Source organism: Anabrus simplex, chromosome 1 (genome assembly GCF_040414725.1).
Source record: "Anabrus simplex isolate iqAnaSimp1 chromosome 1, ASM4041472v1, whole genome shotgun sequence".
NCBI classification, from domain to species: domain Eukaryota; kingdom Metazoa; phylum Arthropoda; class Insecta; order Orthoptera; family Tettigoniidae; genus Anabrus; species Anabrus simplex.
In genome coordinates, this window is record NC_090265.1 from 1442971307 (window position 1) to 1442985346 (window position 14040).

At 40.3% G+C, this 14040-nt stretch overlaps 1 protein-coding gene across 3 annotated transcripts in view; it reads left to right on the forward strand.

The window, feature by feature from the left end:
• Positions 1–913: 913 nt before the first annotated feature.
• The window catches only part of lili (LMBR1-like protein), a 303462-nt gene continuing 290335 nt past the window's right edge, over positions 914–14040 (forward strand). For 2 of the 3 annotated variants that reach the window (XM_067137919.2, XM_067137920.2), the window contains exon 1: positions 915–1206. In XM_067137919.2, the coding sequence (XP_066994020.1) occupies positions 1147–1206 (60 nt within the window). In that variant the 5' untranslated portion in view covers positions 915–1146. Of the gene's footprint in view, positions 1207–14040 lie in introns of all 3 variants that reach the window. The other variant, XR_010858636.2, reaches the window with a different exon arrangement.

Below are 14040 nucleotides of genomic sequence, written 5' to 3' on the forward strand. Positions count from 1 at the left end.
GAAGCTGCTGGACTATGGGTGGTGTTGAGTAATGACATTTGGGGCACAACTAGTGTCTGAGTGTTATGAAAGGTGTTGCTCATAGGGTCAGTCATACTGCAGTGGCGCCTTCTGGTCCAGTGAGGAAAGCAATGACAAACTACCTCACTCCTTATCTTGCCTAGTAGGCCTCATATGGGCTCTGCCATTGGTTTTTGCAGTTTCCCTATAACTCAACGAGCTAGAATAACATAAAGAGGCGGAAGCGCTGCCTGGGTGAAGCTAATAGAACGAAAGTCCGCCATGTTTCCTATTGTCACACAAGCAAGGGGGCATGGCCTTTAAATGACGTAAAGTGTATAAAATACGCATTGAGAATCACTGGGGGAGAATTAAAGACCGTTGCCGATAGCTTGAAGCATTAAAGCGAAACCGCCACTTCATCATATTGCTGCCCGAGGCCAACATATGCATAGCCTTTGGTGGTGCTATTTGAGGATCCAACCAGCCTCCGTGCTGATGATCTAACAGACACAGAGAGAGGCACTATATACACCCTACACGCTGAATACACAAATCAACACCTTATATAATTATTTTTAAGGTGTACCTCACCTAAAACCTCACTTTCTGCTTCATAATCTTCATATACGTCTGTGTTAAACAGTGCAGGGCTAACACGAAGTCTAGCGGCGAGCCTGGAACTAGAACGTATTTCGCGTTGTGTAAACTGCCATGCGGAGGCTTTATTACTAATCACGTAGGCAACGGTCTTTCATGTCGTTGGAATTACAGAATTCCAACTGAATGCGCTTTTATCTCTGCTTCTTTTTCCACTAACATTTTTTTTTTCAACTGTAGCGTTTTCTACAAACACAAACACGAGGTGTACTAAAATCCATGGTGTAAATGCAGACGGCTCTGTGTAAATGTGTGGCTTTTAAATTCCTATATGTCATGTGGCAGCACTGATCTTTGTAGAGATGTCAACATGATAGGATGAAAGATGGGAATGTTATTTGGTACCTAATTTCAAGTTTGAAGCGTGTCGTCATGATTAATGGAACCGTTTACGTCTTAGTTGGTGTTATTTGTGCTATCTAACGAGAAGATGAAGCCGTTGCAAATGAAGTATTTATTTGAAGAGATATTGACGAATAGGTGAAGATGGAAGATGATCCTGATGCTCGAGAACAAATTTTTCATAACACCGTGCGAGAAAATGTTGTAAGTACTTTATTTATCAAAGCCCATGTTGACAAAATGAGTTGTTTGGTTCGGTCTTGTTAAGTCTTATTTTCCGTCTGTTAACCTCAATTATGCGAGACTTGCATGAAGGTTGTAGATAATTTTCTGCTAATATACATTTAGGCCTACCATTTTTATTTAAAAGAATCGTAATTGGATGCTTTTTAAAGCAGAGGGATGCTGATATGTTGTACAAATAGGCCTGTTTCATTGCCTATGCTATTTTTCTCCAGTTTTGGATATTGGTTATTATAAATGTGTCACAGTCATCATTGTTGATTTTCCTGTGGAAGAAATTATAACATACGCAGATAATTTTCTTTTAGGACCTTTTGGTAGAAATTCAGTGAGACTTACTCTACTTTTATAGCATGACAGGGATGTAATATGTTGGAAATCTTAACTGGAATACCGTGTAGAGGAGATATACATTATATTCATTGTGATAGTTAGGAACCTACCCGCCGTCCTCCATAAGTAATTTTGCTTTCATAACCTAAAAAATTTATCACGCGCCAAAGTCCATCGTCTAACTACGTACCAGCATTTCCATTGGGTGAGACACAATGGGATATGACGTTACTCCCAGCAATGAAGTAAAATGAATTCCGTCACCAACCTGTGCACAAGAAATACACTACTGCCCAGACCAATGGAGGTGTCATGCGGGATACTAGAGGCCTAGGGCCGCTTCGCGGCTTCTAACCTGGGCCCGTTTGCTTGATCCAGACCAATGGCTTTTTCACTAACCTACCCTAACCAATCCAGACCAATGGAGGTGTCACAGGGGATACTAGAGGCAGAGAAACAAATAACAGTGCAATTGTGCCTTGATGCATGTGCTGGAAAATGAAAGTTGTTGTGAATTTTTGCTGGCCTTTTTCCAAACTTGTTTGACTGGACATTCAGCTTTTTATTTTCTATAATCCTGAAAAGCGTTGCATTGCCGGAGTGATTGAAGTAATGATTATAAAACTTCCAGTTCAATGTGACTTTTCTGTCTTGACTAGATGTTACTTTCAGTTCATCCCTTTAATTTGATATTGAGAATTGTTAGACTATTGTTGTTTTATGACTTTCAGCGTATTTTCATATTGTAATAATTCAGTCTTGTTTCTGTTAAACCGGGCGAGTTGGCCGTGCGGTTAAAGTTGCATGGCTGTGAACTTGCATTTGGGAGATAGTGGCAGCCCTGAAGATGGTTTTATGTGGTTTCCCATTTTCATACCAGACAATTGCTGTGGCTGTACCTTAATTACGGCCACGGCTGCTTTCTTCCAACTCCTAGGCCTTTCCTATCCCATCGTCGCCATAAGATCTATCTGTGTCGGTGCGACGTAAAGCCACTAGCAAAAAAAATGTTCCTGTTAAGGGATCAATGACTTGAAGTCTAGTGATTTCATACTTTTGGTTGAGCAAGTAATTTTATCTTATTTCTTATTTAGTGTCGCAGTCATTTAGGCTAGGCTATACTGCAGAGGTTAAAAATTGAACTTTGGGTGAATGAAGACTGATTTTTCTTTGCCATCTTTTGTTAAATTCATTAAGACTTTGGTTTTCATGATTGAATTGCGTAAGTAATTTTCAGTTCAAGTGCAGGGCGCTCAAGAAGGGGAATTTAATTTTTATGTTCTTATGTCGGAAATTCAGGTGGAGAATTGATTATACCTACTGGGACATTCTGTTGTATCCTGGGGTAAAACTTACTGAACGCACCTCAAAATAAATCACATTATTTGAAAAAGTGAATCTTATCTGGTAGGAGAGTGATGTGTTCATAATCACCAATCTCCCCACTAAAATATACTAGGTATAGAATCGGTCGTTGATAGCATTTGCATGATGACATTTTTGTCCACCTCTATATTGTTTCACAGATTATGAGGCGCAGAAGTGGGCAAGCCCCTCCCTGTTAGGGGCTTGTCATGATCTACTCGCATCCTTGCTGGCTGTGGTTCTTTGCAGTTTCATATATATATATATATTTTGCTTTATTGCTGATGTTGATCTGATAACTTCTGTTCTGTATAAAAGAAAGCCAATTGTCGGGTTGATATTCAGAAATTGGTGCGGCTTCTGTACCTGGTGTGCAGACTGAGGGATGATAAAAATCATATAAGAATTATGTGTAACGATACCTTAAGTAGGAGAAAGGAGATATCCTTCCTTTATGCTTTCTAGAAACTCACCATCCTGCCCTAAGAAGTATTCTTACTTACATAACGGAATTAAAACCGAGACTGTGTAAATCAGCTGAATGCGACCATGTGTTGTGTTCCTATTGGCCAGCTAGTGTTAGCGATGTGTTCTTATTCGCTGGACAAGCTTCGTATTGTCTCTGGCAGAGCTTGCATTCTAGTACAGGGCTGCCATATTTGCTAAAAGTAAGAGAACCATATCCAGGCCAATGGTTTTGTCACTAACCTACCCGAACCTATCCAGACCAATTGTTTTGTCACTACCCCCTACCCTAACCTATCCGGACCAATGGTGGTGTCACGCGGGATACTAGAGGCCTAAGGGCCACTTTGTGGCTCTTGTTTGCCCCCCAGGTCAATGGTCTAGTCAGTAGCTGGACCTAACCAATCCAGACCAATGGTTTTGTCACTCCCCGGACCTAACCCATGCAGCCCACTGGTCTTGTCACTAAGAATATATAAGTTGGCAAGCCTGCCGAGTGTAACGTGACGTTGCCCGAGCCGAGCCATGTTGGACCTCTAACCTCGCTTTCGCACACCAGGCATGCAAGTTTTACCCAGAAATTGCTGATAGATGTACATTGCTGAAATGATCTCCATAGTAACTCTCTGTACTGTCTACACAGGTAGTTACAGGCTCTTTGACTTCAAATTTTCATATGACTGCCACTGATATTTCCCTTACTTTTCATTGTATTGGAAAGAGGTATAGAACAAAAATTCACCATAAGGTCTTTTTGTGTAAAACCAATATTGTAAGAGAGATAGGCTACATTGAGTTTTTTGTTTTAGGCCCGTAGCTAAGATCTTACTCGACCTTATTCTATTAAACTGAAATATGAAATTTCGTTAAAATTCACCCATCCATTTTCTTGTGATGTTAAAACAGACTCAGACAAATATTACTGTAAACTGAACTCAACATAGGTCATTATAATGACGTTAATATTCTTATCAAAATACAATATTAACTGGTTGGAATGTTGCGGTTAAAATAAATTCCATCATATGAAATGCTCAATCAAATGAAAAACAGTACAGTTTCTCACTTTTCATGAACAGTACTTCACTGGCATTCTGACAATGCCAGATTCCAGTGCTGGAATGACCCGTTCATAGACAGTGGTGAACACTGTTCTGCTGTTAGTTATCAGAACATGTATGAACCAGAGGAATGGCATGCTAAAAAAATGTTATCTAACTCTCAAGTACCGCCTGCCAGTATTCAGGCAGGCTATTCTATTTAGGTAGGGAACTTCTGTGCCTGATGCGTAGAAGATTCGATCCCGGGACCCTAATTTTTGGGATCCCAACCACTTTTCAATCCTGACATTTTTGGAACGAGATTTTCGGGATAGACATAATTTTAAAAAAAAGTTGCAAAGTAGACTGCGTGAAGCAAAACGCTCGGTGTGTTTTTTCTGTCAATAAGTCAGCCACTTCGTCAATTTGTCACTGACATCAGCCATCTTGTTTTGGCACCTGATTTTAGTAGCGTTTGTGCCAGCAGACTGAGAGGTTGTTTGTGAAAATCTGCACTTTTTATTACATGAGTTGCATTTTTTATTGTTTTTAAGGAATTTGTAATTAGTGGGTACTTGAATTTATTGATATTGATATAAAATTTATTTAATAACAAATGAATATAATTTCCACATTTCTAAGAAGTTATGTTTATATTGCACTAATGTAAGTTGTTTCTCTTTAAAGGTATTTATGACAAACTAGGCCAATAGTGATTATATCTCTATCGATAAGAAGTTTTACATTAAAAAAAAAAAAAAAAAAAAAAAAAAAAAAAAAAAAAAAAAAAAAAAAAAAAAAGCATAGATGCAACATTGGTGGGGAGTCATTTTAGACTCAAAACAGTGCAGTGTAAATGTTGCCCGGCTATGTTAAAAATCTTAGGAGGGTCAATCAAAGGCTCTTGCTGCATTATTGGACACTGATTGACGCCATATGAGTCTTGAGCTGGTCCGATACACTGGATTAGCGCATATAGCTGTGCTTCACATTCTGAAGGAACGCCTGGGCATTAGAAAAATTGCATCACGATGGGTTCTGTGTGATTTGACGGAAATGCATAAATGCTTTAGATACAACGCTGTTCCTAACCACTTGGAGTGCTTTGATTGCGAAGGAGAGGCTTTCTTGCACCATATCATTATGCTGGATGAGACACGGGCCAAATCGTATGAGCCACAACTGAAATGCCAATCAAACGAATGGTGTCATTACGGGGCACTACGAAGATAGAAAGTTTGTCAGAACCCCAGCAGTGTGAAAGTTATGGTTATTCTCGTGTACGACTGTGATGGTGTTATCCTATCGCATTACGTTCCTCTACAGCATACCTTCAGTGTGTAGTATTACTGTTCATACACTGGCCGGCAAAAAAAGTGGATCACTTTGAAAAAAAATTGTTTCAATGGATATAGTGTTAGTCCAGTGTCCTAAATAAATAATAATACTGATAATACTAATCAAACATTATGTTACCTTCACGTTTAACACTAAATTCACTTTCAAAATTTATCTGACATTCACTTTATTATGACATTTTATCGTTTCTGTAATTCCTGTAATTTTTACTCATTTGCATGTCTTTCACTGTATTTAAGTTAACTCCAATTTTAACACTTTCACTGATTTACACTGTCAGAAAATGTTTTAGCAAACCACTAGAGACATTAAAATCTGGTGTTTCCGCCTCTGGCAGTGATGACCTCCTGGAGGCGTTGTGGTACACTGCGCACTAGATTCCTAATTGTTTCCTGAGGAATACTGTTCCATTCTGTCACCAATCGTGCCCTCAGTTCAGCCGGAGTCTCGATATTCTGAGACCGAAGTCTTCTCCCAATCATATCCCATACGTGCTCTATGGGATTTAGGTCAGGACTCCTTGCTGGCCAGTCTAGAGTTTGAATTCCAACTTCTTCTAGGTAATGGGTGACGATACAGGCGATGTGTGGGCGAGCATTGTCGTGCATTAAAATGAAATTGTCGCCCGTAAATTGTGCAAATGGGGCAACATGATCCTGCATAACTTCTTCCACATAGCGGTGAGCAGTGAGAGAACCGCCATCAAGAATCACAAGCTCGGTACGGGATTCAAAGTTTATGCCACCCCACACCATCACAGAGCCTCCCCCAAATGGTGTCCTTTGGGAGAGAGTTACGGGTGAGAATCGCTCTCCAGGCCTCCTCCACACTCTTTCTCGCCCATCTGGAGATCTCAGACAGAAGCGGCTCTCATCTGTAAAAAGCACCATGCTCCAGTCCTGAATGGTCGAGTTTCGATGCTGCATCGCGAACTTGAGTCGTCTTCTCCGATGCTGCCCTGTTAATAGTGGCCCTGTAGCGGGCCTTCTTGAAGTAAGGTTAGCCTCCTGGAGCCTCCGTCTTACGGTTCTCTCACTCACACGGACATTTCTTGTAGCCTCTAGACGATTTCTCGCCTGAACCGCTGTTGTTCTTCGGTCTCTCAAGACTTGGAGGACAAGAAATCGTTCATCCCTGGCGTTCGTAATTCGTCGACGTCCAGATCCCGGTCTCCTTTCGCATGTTCCACGTTCACGATAACGTTGCACGGCCCGTTGTACACTTCCATAAGATGCTCCTACAGCATGGGTTGCATACCGAAGGCTGCGACCGTCTTCAACCAAGGCGATTACGCGTGCAACATTTTCTCTACTTAGAGGCATCTTGACTCATCAAGAATAGAACAAAAACTGATTTGGAACTCCCCAGAGTTTTTACAAAGAACATCTTATCACTGCAAATGTTTACAGTAACTTTAACGCTTGATTAGGGGGCGAGGAACCACGTTAAAAGGGACCGTCATAAAACCATAAAAGTTAAAAGGGATCGTCATAAAAGCTAATGGCATGGAAAATTATCTCTAATAGTCGATCAATTCGGACCATATGCACCACACACTTACCAGAGAGTGCTGAAAACATTTATTTATAAAGAGGAACATCACAAAATGAAATATGTCTTTAAAAATTTGTTTTAGCGAACAGAAAATCAACATTTTTCAAAGTGATCCATTTTTTTTGCCGGCCAGTGTATTTGGAGCACAACCTGCGACCAGCTTTGAGAAAGAAGCGGTCATCATTTTGCATGGCAGCACTCTGCCGTGTTGGCTGATTTGTTCGGTTGATGGGGCTGAGAATTGCTGTACCATCACCATACACTGGACTTAAGCCCTTGTGACTTTGACTTGATTCCTAAGATAAAGGAGCCACTTCGTGGCATTCGCTTTAGAACTCTCCAGAGATTCGTCAGGCAGCGGACCGCTCCATTCAAACTATCAACGCAACAGATGCTGCTAAAGGTATCTTATGACTTCCACATTGCTGGCAGTGGGTTGCACTCGATGCTGGTGACTACTTCGAAGGACAGTAAAATTACGTAACATGCTTCAAACAGGGTACTTCCGCCCCTCCCACCGCCTGAGTTTCTCCTTTTACATCACGGCCTCCCCTTATTAGCAATAGCCTAAGGCAGGCACTCAGTCAGACGGCTACTTCACTTGATAACGTCAGCACCGGAGCCTGGAAGATGGAAAGTGAGTCTTTGTGTTCAATCACTTATCCAGTTCTATCACAGCTGTCTGCTTTCTCATCCTGTTTTCTCTTTTTTTCCCCCTTTCTATATCTATCATTTTAAAGACGTTACTCTAGTGAACTATAATATTCTAATGTACGTTCCATATTGACATCAAAACTGGGGCAAGTATTCGTTTATAGGAAGGGCAGTTAGGGATTGGAATAACTTACCAAGGGAGATGTTCAATAAATTTCCAATTTCTTTGCAATCATTTAAGAAAAGGTTAGGAAAACAACAGATAGGGAGTCTGCCATCTGGGCGACTGCCCTAAATGCAGATCAGTAGTGATTGATTGTAAATACCTAGGTAAAAAAACAAATTCTTCATAATATATAAGATCGATAGTACAACAGTTATAGAAAATACCTCTTCCAGTACCTCTTGACTGGTATTCATATTGGTTTTGAATGTGCCCAGTTTTGCAAGTGACTTCAAAAGTAGCAAATGTTCTGCGGACTCATGATATGGATATTTGATTACTGCTGTTGAATATGTGAATTCTCTGAGAAGTTCATTGGTTGTGCTGAGAAATGATCAGCCTCATTTCAAGCCAGTTCTTGAAGAGTCTGTTGAAGCACGTACAGAAATGGATATTATCCCTCTAATTAAAAGGAGAAAAGTCATCTCGCACAGGTGACAGGAGTAAAACTCAGCACCATTATTCAACAAAAGAGGAAAGGATAACCTGCAGAATGATTCTTGGACTTGAAGAGAGATTGATAAAGAAACCACCTCACTTACCACTTCAGTAGGAAGGATGCTGAACTTGGAGGTATAACGTGAGAATCTGAAACCCGTAGGAAGAGGATTCTTTGAAGTGAAGTCCTTGACTGAAGTATAAAGTATAAAGTAAGGCTCTTTCAGAGTTACAACTATGATGACAAAAATTCCAAAAACCCAAAAGGTACAAATTAAGAATTTATATAGAACTAGCTAATGTACCTGTGTTTCGCTATGGAATTATAAATTTTTCTAGGTAAATTACTGTTCGCGTAAGATTGTATCTCTCTTAGTGTTACCCGAGAAACACCATGGGGATGTCCCCGTACGTTGTTTCCCATGTAAAGTTCAGGTTGCGCAGTTTAGATCATAATGGCAGGCCTCTTTCCTACTGTTAGTAACAGTCAAATTTGGGAGTTTTATTTATAATAGCAGGTTCCCTTGCCTGCTGTCATTCACAATTGAGTTGGGGAGTTTTCATTACAATGGCAGGCTCCTTTTCCTACTTCCAATCACATTCCATGCCAGTTGGAGAGTTTTCATTATAATGTCGGGGCCCTTTTAGTCTCAGTCGAGCAAGTGTTTTCATTATCATGGTAGGCCCCCTTGCATTCTGCCAGTCATAGTCGAGTTGGGTATTTTTAATTACCATGGCAGGCCCCTTTTCCTGCTGCCGGTCACAGTTTAAGGATACTACTAAATGGAACTCCATGTGAAGTGATTTATACAAAAGTATAAAAATGAAAATAGACATGAATTAATGAAGCACGTCCAGGCATCTTACTTACTTAAAGGAGTTGGTATCAGAGAAGGCAGTGCCCTCAGGATCCCTAGAAAAATAAAAATCCAGAAATCCCAGAGGAGGCTAGGCTGGGTGGAGGTTTCAAAATTGGGTCTCAGCATACGAACGCAAGTGGAAGCATTTCTTTCACACCCCTGTGGGTGGGGGACGCAGACAAAGAATACATCCACGGTATCCCCTGCCTGTCGTAAGAGGCAATTAAAAGGGGCGCCAAGGGATGATTATATAGAACCATGAAACTCCTTGTGATTACTACCACCATGCGGGGAACACCGTGGGTTGCTTTTACTTGCGTGTAGTAGCACTATGTTAGGTACCACATAGATTTGTGATTAGTAGGAAAGGAGAGCGCAATGGCTTTTACAGTACCTGTGATTAGTAGCACTATATGAGCGACACCATGGGATGACGGAACCCATGGTTCTGGCTTGCCTATGATCAGTACCCACTATATTAGGAACACCACGGGATATTAAGAGTCCCTGTGGTTAGTACACTTAAGTGATGAACACCATAGGTTTGCGTTGCCTGTCAATGGCGCCGCAATATGCGAAACACAGTAGGTCTGTAATACATGTGCGAATTTCATTACCTGTGAGTAGTACCATAATGTGTGGAAAACTGCGAGTCTACGCTACTCTTGATTAGTACCACAACATGACAAATACCATGGTTCTGCTTTTCTAGCGATAAGTACCATTATGAGGGGCCGATGGCTTGGATTTTGAACTCCTTTCGACTACAAGCATTATCGGTTCAGTATCGTGCTATAGAAGCAGTCCCTTGGTCAGTAATACTATTGTTTTACGCCAGCTTCTGTGCATGTGAAGCACTGTGGGTCTGTTCCACTGATTGTTTCAACTTCATATCTGTTCTGGGATATCTGTGGAACAGCAGAGGTGAAAGAAGGTGCCGGGATGAATGGGTCTAACTACAGAGTCAAAGTTAATTTAAAATTTTAACAAAGGTTATATTTTCCAGAAAACAATAGAAATTTGATTGCTTTTCACTTAAGGGAAATTACAAAGGCATAGCAATCAAAAAACGAAACTTAGAAGGATCCAAGAATTTTAACTCTCTTGGGCTACAAGCCCCTAGTTTTACAATTTCGAGCTCCTAGCTCAACGCACAAATATGTTCAAGGGCAGAAATCCCCTAATAACATGGAGCACTTGCTCCCACTTTACAATGTCAAGCCTCCCAGAGGCATTCTTAAAACACTGGAAAAGAGCTGACACGCTCTCAGTTTTTCAAGCCTATTCAAGGCAATATCAGACTTTACAATTACTTGCCATCAAGGCACAACTTACACAAATGAAATGGGGGTATCTTGTACCCAACCTACTGGGCCTTAGCAGAAAAAGAACAGGGTAAGTAAATGGCCCGAAATACCAAGTTGAATGGAGGTGTGTACTTGCACTCCTAAATATGCATTCTTAACACCTAAAAGGCACTAGGCCGATGAAACAGGGGCTATTCCCAAACTATGGAGGTGACTCATATAATAATAATTTAAGATATTACAGGAAGGAAGAAAACCAGTTACAAAACGTAGTCGCCTCAAACCAATATGAAGGGGAGCTCGAGAGGGTAAATCACTCTCTATCCCCGAATTACAGTTGCAGATTTTATGAAGTTTTTACATAAGCCGGCAGAAAATTACATTCTTAGAAAAGTAGATTACATGGTAAAAGTTTCGGACCTTTCCTGTGGGTTAAACTGCTGAGCTAGCAAGAAATAAAGATGTTAAACGGCCATTACCTTGCTGAAGAACTGCTGCCTGTTGAAAGAAGCACCACCCGCCTCCTGCTTCACATACACACACTCAGATGTTGATCAAATGGCCAAGAGACGTGAAAATCCGCAATTTATAAACCCTCGGGGAAAGTTCGAGACCTTTCACGAATAATTAAGCCACACCCTCTCAATTTATTGGTAGACTAGCTGATGTACCCGTGCTTCGCTACGGGATTCTCATAAAGACTGACTTTGTGGTTTTCCTAACTGAAATCAACATAGGTCATTACAAAAACGTAAGTACCGAGCTCGATAGCTGAAGTCGCTTAAGTGCGGCCAGTATCCAGTAATCGGAAGATCGTGGGTTCGAGTCCCACTGTCGGCAGCCTTGAAGATAGTTTTCCGTGGTTTCCCATTTTCACACCAGGCAAGTGCCGGGGCTGTACCATAATTAAGGCCACGGCCGCTTCCTTCCACCTCCTAGGCCTTTCCTATCCCATCGTCGCCATAAGACCTATCTGTGTCAGTGCGGCGTAAAGCAAATAGCAAAAAAAAAACCAACAAAAAAAAACAACAACGTAAGTATGAATGTAGCGATTAAAAGCAATGCTATCATATAAAATACTCGATCAAATGGAAAGCCTATGATGATCCAGTGTGTTACGTACCAGTAGTATCAGAAAATTTATAAACCAGGGGAATGGCATGCTAAAGAAGAAAGTTATCTAACTCACCAGCTACTTCCCATCAATATTCAGGCAGGCTGTTACACTCTGTCCGACTGGGCGAGTTGACCGTGTGGTTAGCGGTGCGCAGCTGTGAGCTTGCATCCGAGAGATAGTGGATTCGAACCCCATTGTCGGCAGTGCTGAAGATGATATTCCGTGGTTTCCCACTTTCACACCAGTCAAATGTTGGGCCTGTACCTTAATTAAGGCCTAAGTCACTCCTAGCCCTTTCCTATCCCATAGTCGCCATAAAACCTATCTATGTCAGTGCGACGGAAATCAAATAAAAAGTACTCTGTACGCAACAGTAATCCTATCTACCGGAGATGAGGGGCAACAGAAGACACAAAGCACATCACGACAAACAATGGTCAATGTAATGTCATTGTTGATCAGTGTTATGAATGAGCTTTCTATATTGTAGGCCTACACATTTAGTTTTCTTTCGACTCTGTGATTTATAAAATATTTTATACCGTAAACTGTAGTTTCTTATTCTCCGACTTTACATACCGATTTTCATTAAATACTGTTTACCCATTTTCTCGTTACTCTGCGCTGATATGGACTTAGTAACAAAAATTCAAATTCATGAATATCTTGGTGATCATAGCCAGTACGGTAACAATGTATAAGACATGAATAATAGGAAATTTAATACTATATAACCTTAGTTATCTAGCATTCATCGACTACACTTCTAATAAGAAATATTTGAGAATATCATTTTAGGCCTTCCCCTAAACTACCATTTCACTCAGCGTGAATAAAATAATTTACAGCCTAGACTATAGCGACTTATTTCCTGACTTTGCATACCGATTTTTATCAAGATAGGACTACTAATAACAACAATATTTGAGAATTAAATTTTAGACCTTCCCCTAAACTACCATTTTTCTCAGCGTGAATACAGTTATTGACAGCTAGATTGTAGCAATTTATTCCCCAACTTTGCATACCCATTTTCTTTAAAATACGACCACTAATAACATAAATAGTTGAGAATTCAATTTTAGGCCTTCCCCTAAACTACCATTTCACTTAGCGTGGGTAAAATGATTTATAGCCTAGATTGTAGCGGCTCATCCCCCGACTTCACATACCGATTTTCATTAGACCACTAATAACATAAATAGTTGTGAATTCAATTTTAGGCCTTCCCCTAAACTACCATTTCACTCAGCGTGAGTAAAATGATTTATAGCCTAGATTGTAGAGGCTCATCCCCCGACTTCACATACCGATTTTCATTAAATTATCTTCAACCGTTTTCTCGTGATGCGTGTACATACATACAGACAGACAGACAGAAATTACGGAAAAGTAAAAAGTGCATTTTCTTGTTACTATGGACATGACCGATACAGAAATACCATTATTTTCAAATTCTGAGCAACGTACAGACAAAACTCTTATTTTATATATATAGATGAAAAAGTTACACACAAAATTGAAGAAGAAGCCGGTGATTGGTTAGAAATTAATTACAGAAATTCTGGATTGGCTAAATTCAAAACTGGCGGAAAGAAAAGATAAATATTGCCAACCCACAAATGCATGAACAAAATTTAGTAAAGAGAAAACTTATGGATACAAAATTTCTTCAAAAAGTTCTTTCACTTCGCACCAGGGTGCATGATCATAGATTTTTAGTGACCTCTGTTGTAGAAAGTCCAAACTTCTTGATAAATGGTAACCAAAACATGTTGAAATTCACACAGTCCTGGAGGCTTTACAATCACAAAATTAAGGTAGTGACATCTTCTGAGTAAAAGTTTAAGTAGATCTAATTCCAAGTTCTGTGTTTCTCCTGTAGAGGAGTTCTAATTGGCGCAAGATTTAAATGTGCGGTGTGGAGGTGTACCGCCCGGTACGATATCCATTCATTCTTCGTCTTCATGTTTTGAATTGTGGTCAGTGGAGGATTTTGGGTTTTTAATTTGCCATTTCATTTTGTCTCATTTTGTACCATTAGGGGCCGATGACCTAGATATTAGGCCCCTTTAAACAA